Source organism: Camelus ferus, chromosome 13, assembly GCF_009834535.1.
Source record: "Camelus ferus isolate YT-003-E chromosome 13, BCGSAC_Cfer_1.0, whole genome shotgun sequence".
Lineage (NCBI taxonomy): Eukaryota > Metazoa > Chordata > Mammalia > Artiodactyla > Camelidae > Camelus > Camelus ferus.
Genome location: NC_045708.1, coordinates 37,900,762 through 37,919,364, shown reverse-complemented (window position 1 = coordinate 37,919,364; position 18,603 = coordinate 37,900,762). Strand labels below are relative to the sequence as shown.

The 18,603-nt window shown below is 36.9% G+C and overlaps 1 protein-coding gene across 1 annotated transcript in view; it reads right to left on the bottom strand.

Moving 5' to 3' along the window:
• The window catches only part of ZYG11B (zyg-11 family member B, cell cycle regulator), a 72,802-nt gene extending 54,773 nt beyond the window's left edge, over window positions 1-18,029 (bottom strand). The window contains 1 exon segment of the mRNA XM_032494289.1: window positions 17,752-18,029. Within this exon segment, the coding sequence (XP_032350180.1) occupies window positions 17,752-17,781 (30 nt within the window). The 5' untranslated portion in view covers window positions 17,782-18,029.
• Window positions 18,030-18,603: the final 574 nt, after the last annotated feature.

The following is an 18,603-nucleotide window of genomic DNA, read 5'->3' as shown; positions in this document are numbered from 1 at the left end:
TTTACAGTTTACAAAGTGCTTTCACATTGATACACTTGATATTGTAATAACCGAATGAGATAGATAACAAAGACATTTTATAAGATAAAGAAACAGATTTCATAAATGGTTGGCCCAATGTAGCAGACTGTTAGCTGCCAAACGTAACATCTTTTCTTTTCTTCCATGTTAATAAAATTTTATTTTTACCTGAGCACATGACCACCTGTAATAAAAACTACATATCCCAGTCTCCTCTGCAGCTAGAAGTAGCTAGGACGCATGAGAAAAAATTCAGAGGAAATAATTCTTCAAATTTAACTTCTGTCTCATAGAACTTTGCCTCTTCTGTCTTAATTCCTGAGCTGTAAGTATGAATTCTTTCTGCTTTTTCTACTCTTCATTGTACAAACTTTCTAAATATTTAAAATCATCACCCAGATGAAACAAGATGCCTGTGGCCTCAGTTGGTAAGTTTCAAAATGATCTATTTATTTTACAGAAGAGAAAATAAGTGAAAGTTGGGAAACTCTCAGAAGGGAGATATATAAACCTTCCGAGTACATAATTTTTAGAAGTCATTTTAGTCGAACAAACCCAGGTAGGAATATGTGGACACTTAGAATATGTAATTAATCATTCTAAAAAACTTTTTCTCCAACTGGTAAAATAAGTTCACAAAGGAACAAAAGTAGGTTTTTGGACCCCACAAATTTTTCTTTTTAAAGAAAGTCTCCCTTATTTCTGTGTTAATTCTTCTTAGTAAGCATAAGACTTTTCTAGTCAGCTGCTCCTCTACTGGGAAGTACATGTGCCTAATAGTTAATAACCTGGGCTTTGGAGCTAGAGTGCAAACCCCAACTTTTCATTTGCTAACTGTGTAACATTACATAAGTTACCTAACCTTTTTGCTCCTCAGTTTTCTCATCTTATAATGGGGATAATAATAATACCTATTTCATAAAGTTGTTGTGAGGATTAAATGAGATAAAACAGGAACCAAACAACTTAGAGTAATGACAGTGTGTCATGAAACACACAGCTTGTAAGAGTCAGAGCCAGGATCCAAACCCAGGAAATGTAGCTCCAAGAGCCTATTCCTTTATGCACCGTAATATACTACCTTTTCAACTTTATATACAAATTCCAAATATATTATCTCACCTGATACTCAAAGCAGGTCTGTGATGTGAACAAGGATAATTATCTCCATTTAAAGGAGAAGAACAGAGAGGTTATATATCAAGCCAGTGTCAGAACTAGAATTGTAATCAGGTTATCTGAGATCTACTCCCAAACCTACACTGCCATCTGTGATTTCCCCAATTTCTAGTACTTTAAGGTAACATAGAGGTATTGAGAAGTCAGTATTTCCCATTTAATTTTTAAACAAATAGCAGCAGCACAAGAGGAGAACTAACGAAGAAAGCATAAAACAGAAAAGCTGGAATTCAGTGTCTAAACAGTTTATGTCTTGGAAATTCCTGTTCAAAGAGATTTTTCCTTTCACCAATTAGGCACATTCCAGGCAAAGTAAAAACAAAGCTCCTACTGAAAAAGCAGGAGAGAGAGGAGGTCAAGTCTGATTTCATTTGGATCATAAAGTAATCTACACAGTTCAAAGACTAAACAATTTCTAGGAACAACAGACAGTAAAGTTCTTTTTCATCAATTGAAATGGCTTCTATTCAAATTGGCCCAACGTGGCTCTTCACTGTTTACTGTGTAGCTTTTATCCTATCACTGTCTTTCTAAAAATTTTTTCAGAGATTTCATATCATCTGTAACTATCATTCTCATGCTGGGAACACATACAAGGGGTTCCCAGTAGAGGAGTGCCAGGGGACTAAAGCTACAGTATGAATGTGGCACATTTTAGAATATCAAACATACTCAAAGATTATTTGAGGGGATGAGGAAATTGGAGGCTAGTAGAGAGGGAATCAAGTTATGTAATCAGTAAATAAAATATTTTTGTACTGAAACAAGTGTATTATGTAGAAGGCAAACACTGCATGAATTTTAAGACAAAACACAAGATCACCAAGAAATTCCTGTGATACAAGTTTCAACTAATTCCCTTCTCTATCTCACAGCAAATTTAGTTTCCTCTGTTGTTAGAAGTTGGAAAAACAGAGACCCAAAGAATAAAGTGTAAATATTTTAGCAAGGTATTCAAAAAGTTTTACTAATTGGTTCCAATCTTCCTTTCTAGCCTCATTTCCCGCTGTTCCCTTCTCCCTCCAAACAGGTTACCTACAAAATACACTAAACTGAAAGTTCCCTAATGCAACCTATTTCTTACTGTCATTCTCTAAGCACTGTAACAGGCACTTTCACACCTCTGAGCCTTTTTTAGATTAGTCCTTCTATATGGCAAAATCTTACATGTCCTTCAAAATTCAGTCAGACCTTACCGGTTCTGTGACGCCTCTCCTAATTTCCAAGACAGAATTAATTCTACTCTCAGCACCTGATAAATTAATTTGCACCATTAACTATTAGCTATTATGTACTGAATGTCAGCTGTGTGATGTCAGGCACTAATCTAGCGACTTTGTATATACTTGCAATCTTCAGAACAACTTTGTTTTGGACAAAGTAGGTAAACCAAGGTTCAGAAAGGATTAATTTACATACCAAAGATAAAACAGCCAGCAGATGGCAGAGCAAGAATAAAAATTACAACTATCTTTCATGAAACACTAAGACTCAGGTCCAGGTTCAGAGTTCTTTAGATAAATGAGTTCTTCCAATTTCTATATTCTATGAGTCAAACACCATTTTACTATGCATTCTATAGGTGAGGAAACTAAGGTTTAAGTTAAATATATTCCCCATAGTCACACAGTCAGCATGTTGCTAAACTTGAATCTCAAATTTTCAAAAATGAGGCCAAAGCCTGTATTTTTAAGCTTTCAAACTGCTATACTGTATCATAATCATAGTTAATGGTCTCATTATTTGTTAATATATGCTACATGCAATAAATTTTGCTAAGCACATTACATATATAATTTCATTTACTACTCATAAAAATTCTGTAAGTTCTATCAGTATCCCCATTCTATGAAGATGAGAACACTTACGCTTTGAGGGGTTTATTAATTTGCCCAAGATGATAAGTGCTAGAGTCAGGATTAGAGCTCAGGCAATCTGATTCTAGAGTTAACTCTGCTTTTACCAGTACATGAGCTTTTCTTTATATCTGCCTCCAAAGTCAGTTTTCTTTTATAATTCCATGTTAGATCATAGTTATTTATGACTGTATTTGTCTCACCCACTAGACCATGATGCTCTTCAAGGAACCTATTAACTCTTTCTTTATGTCCTTAGTACTCAGTACAGTCCCTGATATTTACCAGTTGAAAAAAAAATGCATTCAAATTAGAACAGTAGTAAAAGGACTCGCCCAGTATGACATACCTGTAAGAGGGGCAAAGAGACAAACCTAGATCTACTGACTATGAAGTCCATACCTTTTTCTCTTTACCATACCATCTCTCAGAACAATTATTAACTTGGCATTGACATAACTGCCAAAAGACAATTTGGGGACCAGTTGATTGTTACAGTGGCTCAGACATGAGGTGACAATACTAGGATTAGGGTAGGAGCAAAGAAAATGGAAAAAAAAAATCAAAAGTGAAAATAATTTGAAGGCAGAATTGACAAAATGCAGTAAGTAACCAAATAGAAATAGGTGCTGATTTTTTTCTGAATTTCCAGCACTCAGCACAATGCCTGGCTCTCTACTAGACAGGCAAGTGTTCTCTGAAGGACTGACCAACAATCATACAGCATACCTCTGACATACGTTATCTCCTTTAGCCTCCTAACAGTCTTGTGGAGCTGGTATAATTGACATCATTTTGTAGGTGAGGATACTGGAGCCCAGAAAGAATAATGTACCCAAGTTCATCTAATTAAAAATGTGTCAGAATTGGGCCTTGAACAAAGGTATTTAATTCCAAACATCATGCCCTTTTTCCTATACCATATAGCCCCATCATGAAGGAGGGGAAAGGGTGGAGGAAGGGGAAGCTGAGATTAAAAAAAAAAGCTCCATGATTTAAAGTAATAGTTAACCAGGGGGAAAATGTGTGTGTGTGTGTGTGTGTGTGTGTGTGTGTGTAAAAAGAGCACAATTAAGCACACAGGATAAAATGCTAACATTTGGGGAATTTGGGTGAATGTCTATGTGAGAATTCTTTGTGTTATTTTTATAAATTTTTGTAAGTCTGAAATTGTCAACATAAAAAGTTAGAAAATAAAAAACAAAATAGGAATTAATATTCCCATGATCTCACTGACAAATTGATAAGAAGACAAGGCAAGGGAGTGTTTCTCCAGGGGAATTTATTATGGTCATGGAGAGATTGCTTAGGCGAGAACAGAAAACAAACTAATGCTTTGGTGACAGAACTGAGCTAAATATACAGATTTAAATATCACCCCCCTACTGGTGACAGCTGAGTCATAAGAATAGATAAATTCTCAGGGGGACTGATTAGAAGGCTAAGCCCTGTAATTAACTACCACATGTACAGCAGGCAGAATGATGTGGTCTCTGAACAATGGCTGAAAAAAATATCCTATGGAAAACAGGAAAAACAACTCCAGTCTGAAAGAACAGCACTGCCCTTTACTTAATTTTTTGGGTTAACAGTGTTTTATGCAACAGGGTATAATCCTGACATTGCGATTATTCAAATAGTTTACCCAGGTTGGTCCTCTCAAATACTGCAGGTCAGAGTGTAAACTGGCACAATTTTTCTGGATATAAAAGATCTAATAACAATCTTAAAAACACCCATTCTCTGGATCCAATACTTCATCCAAGAATTTACAAAAAAAAAAGAGAGAGAGAGAGAGAGAGAAAGGGAAAAAAAGGAAATAATCAATAATCAGAGATATTAACAGAGGTTTTACACAAAGAGATTAATCATAGTTTTTCTGACCCCTTCCCCAAAATAAACTCACATATACAAATGTCTAAAATAGGGAGGAAAAGGTAAGCAAATTATGGTATATCAATTCTATAGAATATTATACATAGCAATATGTATGTTTCTGAATAACTTTAAAAGACATACCAAAATGCTAAGAATAAAATTAATCTAAGCTAAATAAAAACTGTATATGCAGCAGAATTTCAACTAAACATCCACAGAGGCATAGGAAATGATAATGCCCAAAAAGTTATTTTAGAAGACTGTAAAGCTACCTTTAAACTAAACAATATGTTGTCGTAAATCTATAGAAGAAAATAAGGGAAAAATTTAAAATAAAAAACGATAGTGGATACCTTGGGATTGGGTGGAAGCAGCATAGGAGAATGGGGCACACAGGGGAAAAAGTGGCAGGGGGTTATCTTCTTTTAAGTTGGATATTGGTTTTTAGATATTTGTTTACTATGTTCCATGGCTTACAAACAGTTCCATGTTTCATATGGTCTCCTGAATATATCAAATTATTAAAAGTGAAAAAAGATAAAAGTAAAAATTTGAAGAAATGAAAAAAAAATTGTGTTCATGTTTCTGCCTTTCAAATATTGTAAGGTAACCAAAAATCAGTGTCAGTTTTATCAATGATGGATGGTCATACTTTTCAATAATATATGTATTCAAACTAGTAAGAATAAACATCTTTATTAGACTTAAAATTATTTTAATTTTGAATGAAAATGTGCACAAACACACACACTTTTATTTTTCCTGAACTGGCCATAATGTAACTTCTCACCACTGCTCCTATACCTTTTCCCTATGCAGTCTTACATTCCCCAGAGGTTTTATCATCTAATAATGATGCACTAGGTTGGAAAGGGATTCTTGGGAGGGTTTTCAGCAGAAAGGCAGGGCAGTGGCTATGACATGTAAAGGGAAGTAGATAGGAAATAAAAAGAGAATTTTGAGAGCATATCTGTGATCTCTACTCTATTTCACAATGTTCCAAAATGTGCAAATAAAGACTTTGAGTTATTTCATAATGACTTTTTGGCTGCAAGATTATGTTCCATGGATTGTAACACTGCTCTGAGACTAGACTACATAGGTCACAACCTAAATAGTTGCACATAAGCAATTAAAGAACTTCTCCTGCTATTAAAGCTAGGTATATACACTTCTCTTTTCTTCTGCTCCTGTCTTTAGATGTCACAGAGCAGGACATTGAAGGAACAAGAAAACAAAAAATACTGAGGAAAAGAAGGACTAGACTGAAAGGAGGTTAGAAGAGGTCTTGAGATGACACTACCCAGGGGAGACTGGAAGGCTCTCAAATGTTGAAGAAAAGGAAAAGTAAGTAATACTGAGAATCTTCATCATTAAACATCTGTCTAGCAAGTCAATTCATAAAGCCTTTTCAAGACAATCCTTATGACTGTATGAGGTAAGGTTAACTTAGATTATTTTTGTTGAGGAAACTGAGGTTCAGAGAAGGAATGTTTCCAGTGGTAGCCATGCCTCCCTTTCTTTATATATGCTGTTCCCACCCCCTTAGAATGCCCTTCTCTCTCTGTCCATCTATCAAATTCCTACTCACACTATAAGAGCCAGTACTATTGTCCACTCATCCATGAAGCTGTCTTTCATATCCCAAAACACAGTCAGATATAATCACACAACATATTGTATACAACTCTATCGCAATTATCCAAGATATAACTTTTATTTGTTTAGATGGCTGTCTCCCTCTCAAGACTGTGAATTCAAGGAAAGTTAGTGAGTTCTCAAATGCTTTTTGTCTGTGATCCACTTAGGTGAGGCAAAAAACCTCACAGGCTACCCATCCTTCCTGGTCCCAAGTTCCAGAGGAAAACAGTGTTAACAAACAAGTATTACCACAAGGAAATTTTACAGACATCTGCTTTACCAAGAAAATAGATGTTGGTGGGGGGAGGGTGTAGCTCAAGTGGTAGAGCTCATGCTTAGCATGCCTGAGATCCTGGGTTCAATCTCCAGTACCTCCTCCAAATATAAATAAATAAATAAACTCAATTACCTTCCCCTCATAAAAAAACAGAAGAGAAAAAAATGGATGTTTCCTATTCGAATAACAATACTAAATACTAAATTTGGAAATTTTTATGTCAAAAGTTCTATTAATGCAAATATATATCACCACACACTAGATTAACCAAGTAAGTCACAACAAATGACACTAATAATAAAGTTAAATTAATGGTAATTCATAATTAAGATATAAACCCAGTAACAATAAAAAATTACCATCAACTAAAGATAACATTGCTGAGGCACTGATTACAAAGCTCTCTTCCAAGAAATTGGAGGAATTCCAACAAGTTACGTTTGTACACATGTAGTAGGAGTGCTGTAGCACTTCAAAGTATCAGACAGACCTCTTCATAAGGAGTCTCTGAGGCCTCGCACATTGATACTCATTAGCTCTTCCTAACCTTCTCATAGCTCTCTTTTAATTTCCCTTATTTTTTTTGTGTGTGTGTGCTTTCTTATACTCTCCTTCTCTGAAATATTTAGTCATCTACACAACAATCTTCTAGAGGCATTTTCAGTCATTTCCCCTTGGCCTAGTTACATACTTTGTTAATGGATTTTACATACTTAAAAGCTTCATTCTGTTACTACATTGCCAAAGTCATGGCAAAGAAGCATTTCAGCATTCTGTGCAATGGCTCACCCATTTCCAGCAAATGCGGGAGGTCAAGGACACTGGAAATTGACTGCATATTGCAATTGTACTCTACTGTTGGAGGGGACTGGGGCTTCCACTGCTGCTGGTACGATAAAAAGTGAAATAGATCCTCATAGATAAGACAGCTTTTATACTTGGGAACTAAAGTCCCCCAAAACACATCCAATAAATTATTTGTTGAATGAATTAGTAAATTACTAGATGGTAACGTATTTCAAAATTCATTTTATTTCTCCTTGTGAAACTACTTTAGGAAACACCTGATATAAAGAGTACTAAGATTGCCTTAACTCCTCCAGACAGACCTGTGGACTTTAAAACTGCTGAGCAATGAGGTCTCTCTTTTGGTTAATTACAAGGAAAATTACACTTACGGATGATGCTGGTAACAATATCTCACAATAAATAAAGCAAATTTACATTCTTTATTCCAATTGATACTTAAAATATCCTTATGAAGTGAAAGGAAAAAATATTACAAATTTCATTTTACAGTTAAGGAAGCTAAGGCACAAAAGTGAAGTGACGTTTCCAGAGGAACTGTGGTTAGTAGGAAGAATACTGGACCTGGATTTGAATTCTAGAGGTGTTATACTGCAAATTATCTAGCTTTTCTGACCCTCAATTCTGCCCTTTGTAGAACAGGGATAATCATAGTACTTATCTCAGATGAAGTGAGAAAGTGTGTTTAAAGCCTCCAGCACAATGCCTGACAGAGTAATTACTCAGTAAATGTTCCCTTTCCACTTCTTAGCCATGATCTTGAACAAGTAATATAAATTTAAGTTTCAGACGCATAGGACAACAGGTTCATGGTTGTAAGTTCCCAAGAGAGACTTTTCCCACCCAGAGTCCATGTCAAGACAAATAAGCTCCTTTATCTCTCTACAGTATTAGGCAAATATTGTTTACTCTACCTTTTCATTAAGAGTATAGGCATTTTAGTTAAAGTCCTACCTTTATGTAGTTGTCTCAGTTCCAGCTCATATGAATCAGACTCAAAATCTCATCCCCTACCTAAAAGGCTCCTAGGACTGAGAGATCCTCTAATAGAAGGTAATGGCTCTGATAGTGCTCCTTTTTTTGGTATCCCTGGATGATTTTTTTCCTAAAGATTGGACCAGAAACTAGGTGACTACAAAGATTACACTTGACAATTTTAGTGTTAGGAATACATTTTTTACTGACATCTCGCTGAAGGACTATGTAATACTGTGGTGCGAAGTACTGGCTTGGGAGTCAGTCTGCCTGGATTGAAATGCCAGCTCTACCATTTATAAAATAATATAACTTTAGGCAAAGTACTTAATCTCCCCACACCTCAGTTTCATGATCTGTAAAATGCAGACAATAATACTACCTACATCACAGGATTGTTGTCAGAATTAAATAAATTTTAGGTGCAAGACACTTGGAACAGTGACTGGTATATATTAACCACTCAGTAAATGTTAGCTATTATTATAGAATATAAATTCCACAGAACAAACACTACGTTTTGTTCACTGCTGTATTTCCAAAGCCAACAACAATGCCTACTATATAGTAGGCATTAAATGTTTATTGAATGAATAAATGAACAGTCAAGCACAAATTTATCGTTAGGTGTATTTAAAACACTTATTTGCCCCTAGAGGAAGAGACTATATGTCCAGAGAGAAATATTATGTCCCAAATCTAGCCCTGAAATTAAAGAATGGGATTGAAAAGCAGACAATGTCATTTGAGTTCATAAATGTAAGAAACTTCAGGTATTGGAACAATCTTTGACTCCTCATTTTAGTAAGTACTCTATGGGAAATCTGTTTAGTTTATGGGGTTTTTTCCCCCTTGTATTTTCTACTACTGATTCAACCAAGTTAGACTTGCAGGAATAAACATCTAATATAACTGTAGATATGATCTAATTCCTTTATCTTCTCTTTCCCCAAACAAAATCATTTTGTAAATGACGAAGAAAGTCAAGAACATAGTACCACGGGCACAGATATATTGTGCTCAACGATACAGATATATTGAACTATTTGACACGGACTGTGGGGAATTACTTTTTCTTTTTCAAAAAACCATCAACTACTCTTCAGAGATCCCTAGGTGCCAAATAAAAATGCAGGTAAGGCAAGCTCCTTGCATGTCTCATTTCAAGGCCTGACCAGTGTGGCAAATGGCTATGTGCTAAAGGGCAAGGAGCTAGATTTTTATCTAAAAAAGGTTGAGACCTGGAAAAGTAAATAAATCCCCTTCTCTTCCATATTAGCTCATGTAATAAAGCTATTATCAGAAACAAAACAAAAATTCAGGTCAGTAATCACTCACTGAGCAGATGAGCAGATCATAGGAATCACTAACTCAAAAAGATACTTTAGCATTATTTTCCTCTTAACTACTAGCATTAGTTTTGAAATATAATATGGTAAACAGAGAAGCTGGGTTAATAATGGAAAGAGCACTGGGCTTGCAGTCAGTCCTGGCTCTGCTACTTACTAGCTGTGTGGCCTTAAGAAAATAAGTTAACTTCTCAGTTTTCTTATCTGTAAAACTGATGCTAAACCTCTATCTTGACTACTTCACAAAATGGTAGTGAGGAATAAATGGGATGTGTACGAAAATGTCTTTGAAATGCTAAAGTACCATGCAAATACTAACATAATTGAATGAGGGGTTTCTGGTATAAAAAGTTGGGTAATACACTAATGGAGGTAAGAGCTCAAGTTTACACAAAATTAAAACCTGTAAATGCAGTTTGCCCTGATTTCATCGTACTACAGCTAATAGAATGTATCTGCTTCATTAAAATAGTTACCTTTAACTTGCTAGACCTTTACTACATTTTTTTAAGACATGGGAGGGATCACAGAGATGATTTAATACAACCTTTTCACTTTAGAGATTTAAAAATGGAAGCACAGAAAGGTGGAATGATTTGCCAAAGGTTACAAGGCCTATGAAAAGAAAATAACTGACATTACATAACCACAAAAATTGAAACTTTTTAAAAAATGTCCTTAGAAAAGGAGAATATGACATTGAATGGGCATTAAGATACTGGAGAGCTAGGAAAAATGTCTATACAATGGAGAACTGGATATAGGAAAAAAAGAAAAAAGATCTTTATACAGAGCTAACAAAATGTTTAAATAATTAACTACCCCTCTAGATTTACCAGTAACTGATTCTTTACTATCTGTATTTAAAATTCTATTCTCTGGAAGGACACGTCCACAAATCATGGACAAATAATTTGCAAATGTTTATACAAAGGGATATGGCTTTGCAATTCATCTTGAAATCACTTGGCTTCTTCCCCAGCTCTTCCTAATGAACTCTTCTGGACAGAAACATTTATCCTAGGTCAAAAGTACCACTTAGGCTAGTAAGAAAAACTATCTGATCCAACATTTCATACCCATCAAATCTCTTTTCCCCCTCAGGGGACATGTGTACAGAGCATTCACCTTTTCCCACCCTCCTTTTGTAATTCACACCTCAGTAAACATCACCTTATGCAATTCTCTACAAAGTACACACATTCTTTCACTAAACAAATATTTATCTACTTATTATGTCTCAGGCATTATGCTAAGTGCTTAAGACAGGAAACTGAAAAAACACAGCACTCTCCTTACCCTCAAAAAGCTCACAATCTGGAGAGACAGACAGCCTTGTTAACAAATAATATCAACACCACAGAGTAACTACTGTAACCACGGGACAAAGTACAGGAGAGACACAGGCTGCCTGGAGGTCAATGAAGGATTCACAAAGGAAGTAGGGTTTAAGGGGACATTTGCAGGTTAAATACTCAAGAAGTGGGACAGCATTCTAGGCTAAAGGAACAATGTAAACAAAACTAGAGGCATGGAAAGCAGCATATTGTGTGCTCAGTATTTCTGAGCATAAAATGCAAAAACTTCCCCATAAAATGACTAGTTTCATTAAAGGATTAGATCTTAAGGGTCCTAGTATAGTATGCAAAACTATTTGCTGAGCTCCTACTGTGTGCTAGACACCGCCAAGTTCACAGGATACAGATTTTTGTAGACCCACTGCTGTCCATATGTCACCTGAGTTGACAACTGTACATATGTACAATCTGTGTGGCCGTAGCAACCCTGTAAGACCACCTTAAACTAGCGGGGCCTAAACTGTAGGCTCTTTAAGTATAGTGAAGAGTCCACAAACTTATATTCATACCAAGTATGCTCTGTACACAATAATATTGTGAAATGTACACTTTCAATACACAACAGATGCTGTTAGAATTAAGCATGCAGTATCATTTTTAAAAACTACTGAATTCCTACCAGCCTTTTGGTTTTTCCCCCAATTGATGTATTCTAAAAATACATTCCTGTCATGTGTCTCAAGACTTTCCATGTTAAAAAGGTATCTAAATGCTAAGGACAGAATGACACCAACATCTGATATTCTCCAAGTACATTACAGAAGATGATTTGGCAATATGGATCAAGAACCATAAAATTATACACACCCTTTGACCAATTTTTTTCAATAAATATGAATTACTTGAATAAAGGAAACGTTACAAGTATTTTAAATGCCTGAATTCAGTTTGGATTCCTACAATCTCATAGAGCCCAGGGAAGGTATTTGAAATAAGGGATCAGACAAATCTGTGTTTAAATCCTGTTCTGTCACTTATCAGGTATGTGACCAAAGGAAAGTTACCTGATTTCTCAAAGCCTCAGTTTTCTTAACTGCGCAATGAGAAAGCATCATCAACCTCATGGAACTGTGAAGATTAATTAGCACATCATCTGATACATTGTGTGCTCACTAAATGTATGAGATCATGCTCTCAAAATAAATGGCCCAGCATTCAAGAATTCTGGTTTAATATTATTTTTATTTTAATTATTAGCATTAAAATTGTATTTTATTCCATTGCAAATAATTATTTCTGCCACTTATCGGCTGTGTGTTTTTAAGAGCTAGCTTTAGAACCTATGAAAAAAGTAGTGTGCTAGCTAGCATATTTCCTAATTCATGGATGGCTCACATCATTAAATTCAACACTGATGTCTGTTTCAATCTGTATATTTTTGGCCATCTAATAAAATAATTATTTAAAACTTTCTCCTTTAAAAACAGAAGAGTTTGAGAGTATCCAAAAATTTATCTACTGAACATGTATGAATTAGCAGATATTAGGAGACTTATTCATCATATTATAGTCACTCAATTGTTATAACTTCATCTGAACCTGAACATCACAGTAATTTTAAATTATTTCTATTCTTATAATGAACTGTTGGTTAAAGACAGGAAACATAAGCTACACTAATGACTAAATAAGAGTAAATGAGGGCATTTATCTGATCAGGATTCTTAAATGGTACACCAAGATATCTCAGAATTTTTTTAAGCATTAAAAAAAAATGTGATGATAGTTATATCCAATTTGAATTTTCAATACTGTAATAATTTCAATGTTTTATTTGTGGAGACAGGCTTCCAAGTAGCAGCCTGGAACCATTCTTCTTATTTTGTCATTCAGAAACAAAACAGAACATTTAAAAAAACCTGTTGATTTTTCAGTACAAAAATTCAAAACTTCCAAATTTAAGGTTAAAAAGTCAGCTCTTATCAATTTTGATGCCATGAGCATAATTAATCTCAATCTACATTGTAACATATATGCATTTTTAAATATGACAAATAATGCTTTATCTTATGTCAATGTGTCATTTGTTGAACAGGAAAGGCTGACATTTGTTTCAAGGTATTTTGTTCAATATATTAGTAAATGACATATATATGTCATTTAAAAATAAAATATATTTTACTTAAAATTACTCCCTTCTCATAGCACACAAAAACTTAAAAAAAAAAAAAAAAAGTAAGGTTGGGAAGTGCTGATTCTCTCTATATGACCTAACACATGACCTTTGCGAGACTTACTGTTCATAAATAAAGGATTTTGGTATGGTAAATTTACCTTTGTTTTCATATTCTCATAAATCCCTAAAGGCTATATATATGAAAACTGATGCCCAGTCAGTAAAACTGCAAAGCTGTTAGTGATTCTGTGCCTCTTCTACAACTCCTTGGTAATGCCTCTGGGGAAAATTCCCTTAGCCACAAAGTGGTGTGCCAGATCTTCCTGTTTCATTTCCCTATGCTCCCCTTCCTCTAATTTAAATCACCACCATCACCACAACAAGGTTAGGGTGAAAGTTCACACACTTCCTTTTCACCTAAACTAGTGTAACAGTTCTTGCCACTCCAAACCATGTTTCAAATTAATTTAGAGTGATCATCCTCAAAATCTCTTTATTATGATAATTCCTTCTTACCTTTCAAGATACTCAGCGTTTTTACAATGAGGCCAAAACTCCTGAGGCTATGATTCAAGGTCCCCCCCATGATCTGACCACTAGGCTCACCTATTCCCATATCCTACTGCACCCTCAATGCTACACTCACACATTTCCCAGCGTATATCGTGCCTGCTTCGGTTTCAGTTTCTATGCGCAAGCTGGTCCCTTGCCAAGAATGGCTTTCCTTCCCAAATTTTTACCCAATAAAATCCCAGTAGTTAAAATCCCAATTCAAATGTCCTTTCTCAACAAAGCTTCCTTGACTTTCTGATCCTCCCCCAAGTCATTCATCCATTCAACAAATATTCACTGAGCACTTATTTTAGACCAGACACTATGGAGGTCTTAAAGATAAAATATAAGTCAAAGAAACATGGTCTCTATCTTCAGAGAGCTAATACTTAACCTCACTGGGTTACTATGAGGATTAATTGAGATAAAATATGTAAAGCACTTAAAACAGGGCCTATATATAGTCATGTTCAATAAATATTAGCTATTAGTGCTGCTGCCTAACCAGACTACCTAAAATAGTTGCCACACACACATATACATCATTTTATATCTTACTTTGATCTATTTCTTCTTAGCATTTATAACTATTCTCATTATATATTTATTTGTTTATGGTCTGTCTACCTTCCTTACCCTAAGGGACCATGTCATTTTTTTTTTAGCCACTGGGCCTAGAACATCACTTGGCCCTTAGCAGCTGGTTAAAAACCACTTCTATATCAACGATTTTTACTCTAAGGGTAGAGACAGACATTAACCAAAAAATCACAGAAATATAAAACTAAAATTGATATGTATTCCATGAAAGAGGATTATATAATAGAAGGGTATGACTTAGGTTTTTGTTTGCTTTGTTTTTTTAATGGCTAGGCGGGGCAGTTGGCATTTCCATGACTTCCTTGAGCTGAGAACTCCAGGATATCCAGAGTTAAGCAAGAGAAAGTACCATCAGAGGTCATTCACATATGCCATTCCTTCTATCTGGCTTTCTATGACACAACTTCTATTATTTAATCCTTTAGTTTTCTTCCTGAAAGTAAGATCCTCTGGGAAACCATCCCTAACTCTCTCACACCATGATCCCACTACTTTTCTTTTCTTAGCACTCTTCACATTGATAATTACTCTTTTTGCTTGATATGTATTTGTCCACAGACAAAAGATATGAAAAGGCTGAGACCACATCTGTTTTACTATTTGTTTAAAACTCCCAATGTCAACAGTCAATGGCACTCAAAAAAATCTGTTAGATAAATAAAAAGTAAAGACTATGTCTTAGACCAGTGGTTCTCAAAGTGTGGTGGACAGATCAGGAACACCAGCATGACAGTAAGTACTTGTTAGGAATGCAAACTCTCAGGCCCTACTCCAGATCAACAAATCAAAATCTGGAAGTGGCACACCACAAGCCCTCCAGGTGATTCTGATTCACTGGGAAGTTTTAGAACCCCTGTCTTAGACATCTCAACTATTCAAAACACAATATAACAATGAACAATTTGAAAAATGTAAACAAAAAGCTTTATAATAATGTTTGGTTCTATTTATTGAGTCCCTACTACACATATTACACAAGGAAATTTTAAAAGGTAGCCTCTACAAATAATTCTCAGCTCATAATAAGATAATATTTTACTTTTTCTTCACCTCTCCTATACATGTACTTTTACTCTGTGTGTGTGTGTGTGATTTTAACAAGTAAGGAAAAATCCCGTAGTTGGAGGTAAAGTCTAAACCATAATCATGTCTAATATATCTTTCTAGTCTCATTTCCTACTACACATCCTCATTCCTGCACGCTTCATGCTATAAGGTAATCCAGCCCCCTATAATACATCCTTATTACTTTCTACTCACATACACAACAAACTATTCTCCGTCCCGAAATAATCTATATAAATCCTATTCGTCTTTCAGGCCCAGTTCAAATGACACCACTGGATCCTAAATATCCGAAAAGGAGTTCATAACTTCTCCCTCTGTATTCATACATTCATTCTCAGTGGGATGTCTAACACTTCCAAAAATCTAGCAATTTGGTATCTTAGATGGGACAGCTCTTTATTCTGAAGAGATCATGACATCTTACTAAATTTCCTTTTTGCACCAAAAATAAGATTCTCAAACTCACTCTTTCTGTGTAATCCACTAGTTGCCTCAAATTTCAGTTTAAGATCGTATTTGTCAGATCAGAAAATGAGACCATACATTGAAATTATTCAGCACCTACTTGGCCTGGGCACTGGGAATAACAGGAATAAGTAAGGTACAGTTGTTGCCTAGAAGAATTCACATTTCAGGGGAAGAAATGTGTTAACATACAGTGACAGTGTGATGGTTTGTGAACGTGGGTTGTTGTGGAGGCAGACATAGGAGAATGACAACCTAAAATGCAGAGTTGGTGAGTTAGGGAAAGTTCACAGCTTAAATAACTTTACAATAAACCACTTCTCTAAAAAACAGATGGGGAAAAAATAGAAACTGACTAACCTCCTAGACGAACATGATTACCGGGACTTAGTTTTGACTGGAATGTCTTATTCCTCCCAGAGACCAAAACTTAGATTGCTGCATATAAAGAAACAATGGATCCATTAAACTAACTGCAAACCATGTGTAACTCAACTCAATGAAAAACCCACTGAAGCCTCAACCTATTTTGAAACAGGACAGAGAGAAAATTTCCAAGTGTCTCCCAACTTAAAGCAGAAAGGGCAAAACAAATGAAGATATTACAAGGTATTAAAGAGACTGTCACAATCTGACTGCCACACTGATTTTCTGTCTTCAGATGCCCTGGTCTCTGCCTCCAAAAATAAACCATTTGTTCTGAGTAACAATCAAGCCTGTAAATAAATGTTTAAATTTCCCAAACCGTACCTCCACGTTAAAAGGTGCTCAATTTAAAAATACATTTCAAAACATTTTAAGTTATTTATATCAAAAGGTTAGATATCTCACAAGGCCATAGTAAGCATGCAGCCCTCACCCCAAGCCTCACTCCCTCACTCCAAAACACACTATCACTCAGATTTTGCAATGACATTAGGTAATAAGGTTTGCAGGCTCTCTCCAATACCTCCGGGCCCCCCGCCCCTTCCTTTTCAAAAAAGAAAAGGAAGAAGAAGGCCTGCGACTCCCTATCTGCCCGCCCTACAGCTCCTGGGAAGCAATTGCCCTCAAATTGTTCCTGCTTAGACCCTTGAATCCCATAGAAGGAAATGGGGACAGCTGTGGGAGCGGGGAAGAGAGGACATCCGATAAGGGGGAGAGGAAATGTAGATGGTAGAGGACGAAAGGGAGAATGCATACGGAGAGGAGAGGGCAATGTTGATAAAATGGTGAAAGGGGTAAGGAACGAGAGCAAAGAGCAGGAGCAAAATAGAGGGAGGAAAAAGAGGGAAGGCGCAAATATCTCAAAAGAGAAAACAAGGCAAAATGGTAGAGAAAAGGAAGGTCGGATTAAAGGACGAGGAGGGGGCAGCAGAGGGGAACGCGAAAGAGGCTGTCACTGGGGGTAACAAAAAAAAAGGGTGTCACCGAGGTGGAGAGAGATGGGGGGTGTCACCCCAGCAGGTGTCCAGGGACCAAAGGGAAGGAATAGCAGATTACTGAGGGGGAGGTAACAAGGAGGGGAGGTAAAGGCAGGAGCAAAAGGGGCACCGGAGCTGGGGAGGGGCAGGCCCGCGGGGGCCAGGGTGGCGGGAGGCTGTGGTTCAGGCAGGCCTCGCTCCCTTACCATGGTTGTGCCGGCCTGCTCCTCGGGCATGCAGCCTCTGTCCCGGGTTCGGCGGCGGGCCGGGCCTGAGCCCGCCCCCAGGCTGAGCCGGCGCGGGGGCTCCAGGAGGCTCCGACGAGCGGCGGCTCCGGGCTTGGCCCAGGCCTCGGCCTCCTTGCCTCAGAAGCTGGAAGTGCAGCAGCCGCAGCCGCAGCCGGACCTGGAGCGCAGACTCCGCCCCCGAGGCCCCGCCCTTGCCCGCGAGCCCAAGCTTGGCCCCGCCTCCGCCCTCACTGCGCATGCTCGGCCTCGGAGTCCAGACACGCCCCCGACCTCTAGCTTCTTCCCGTCCCTGGCCCTTAAAAGAGCTGCACGTCTTCAAATAAAGAGGGCTTTAAAAATAAGGGTTTTAAATATACATCATAACAGGAGACTAGAGCTGTCACTCGTTTCAGTCACTCCTGTGCTTCTAGTTCATTGTCATCCGTTACTATTGTAATAAATTCTTGATGATTTCAGTTCTTTCAGATGATTCCTCCAATGCCCTGACTTCTCAGGTTCCTCTCCGCTAGCGATCACCCTTGCCTCAGCCTCTCATTTCCGTGCTCATACTATTGATCTTCTCACTTCCAATAACTGTAACGCCTCTATAATCTCAATTTTAATCATCCAACTCTCCCACCGCAACTTCCATCCTTTCCAACTCACTTCCTGTAATACACAATCCCAAAATCCTTCAACTCCACCAAGACTCAAAATCCACTGCTCCTACTACCTTTTCACTATTCTTCACACTATACTATGTCTTCATTTCCTTTAATGAACAGCTTAGATTTTGCCGCCCATCATGAAAATCATTCCCAGGTACTCACC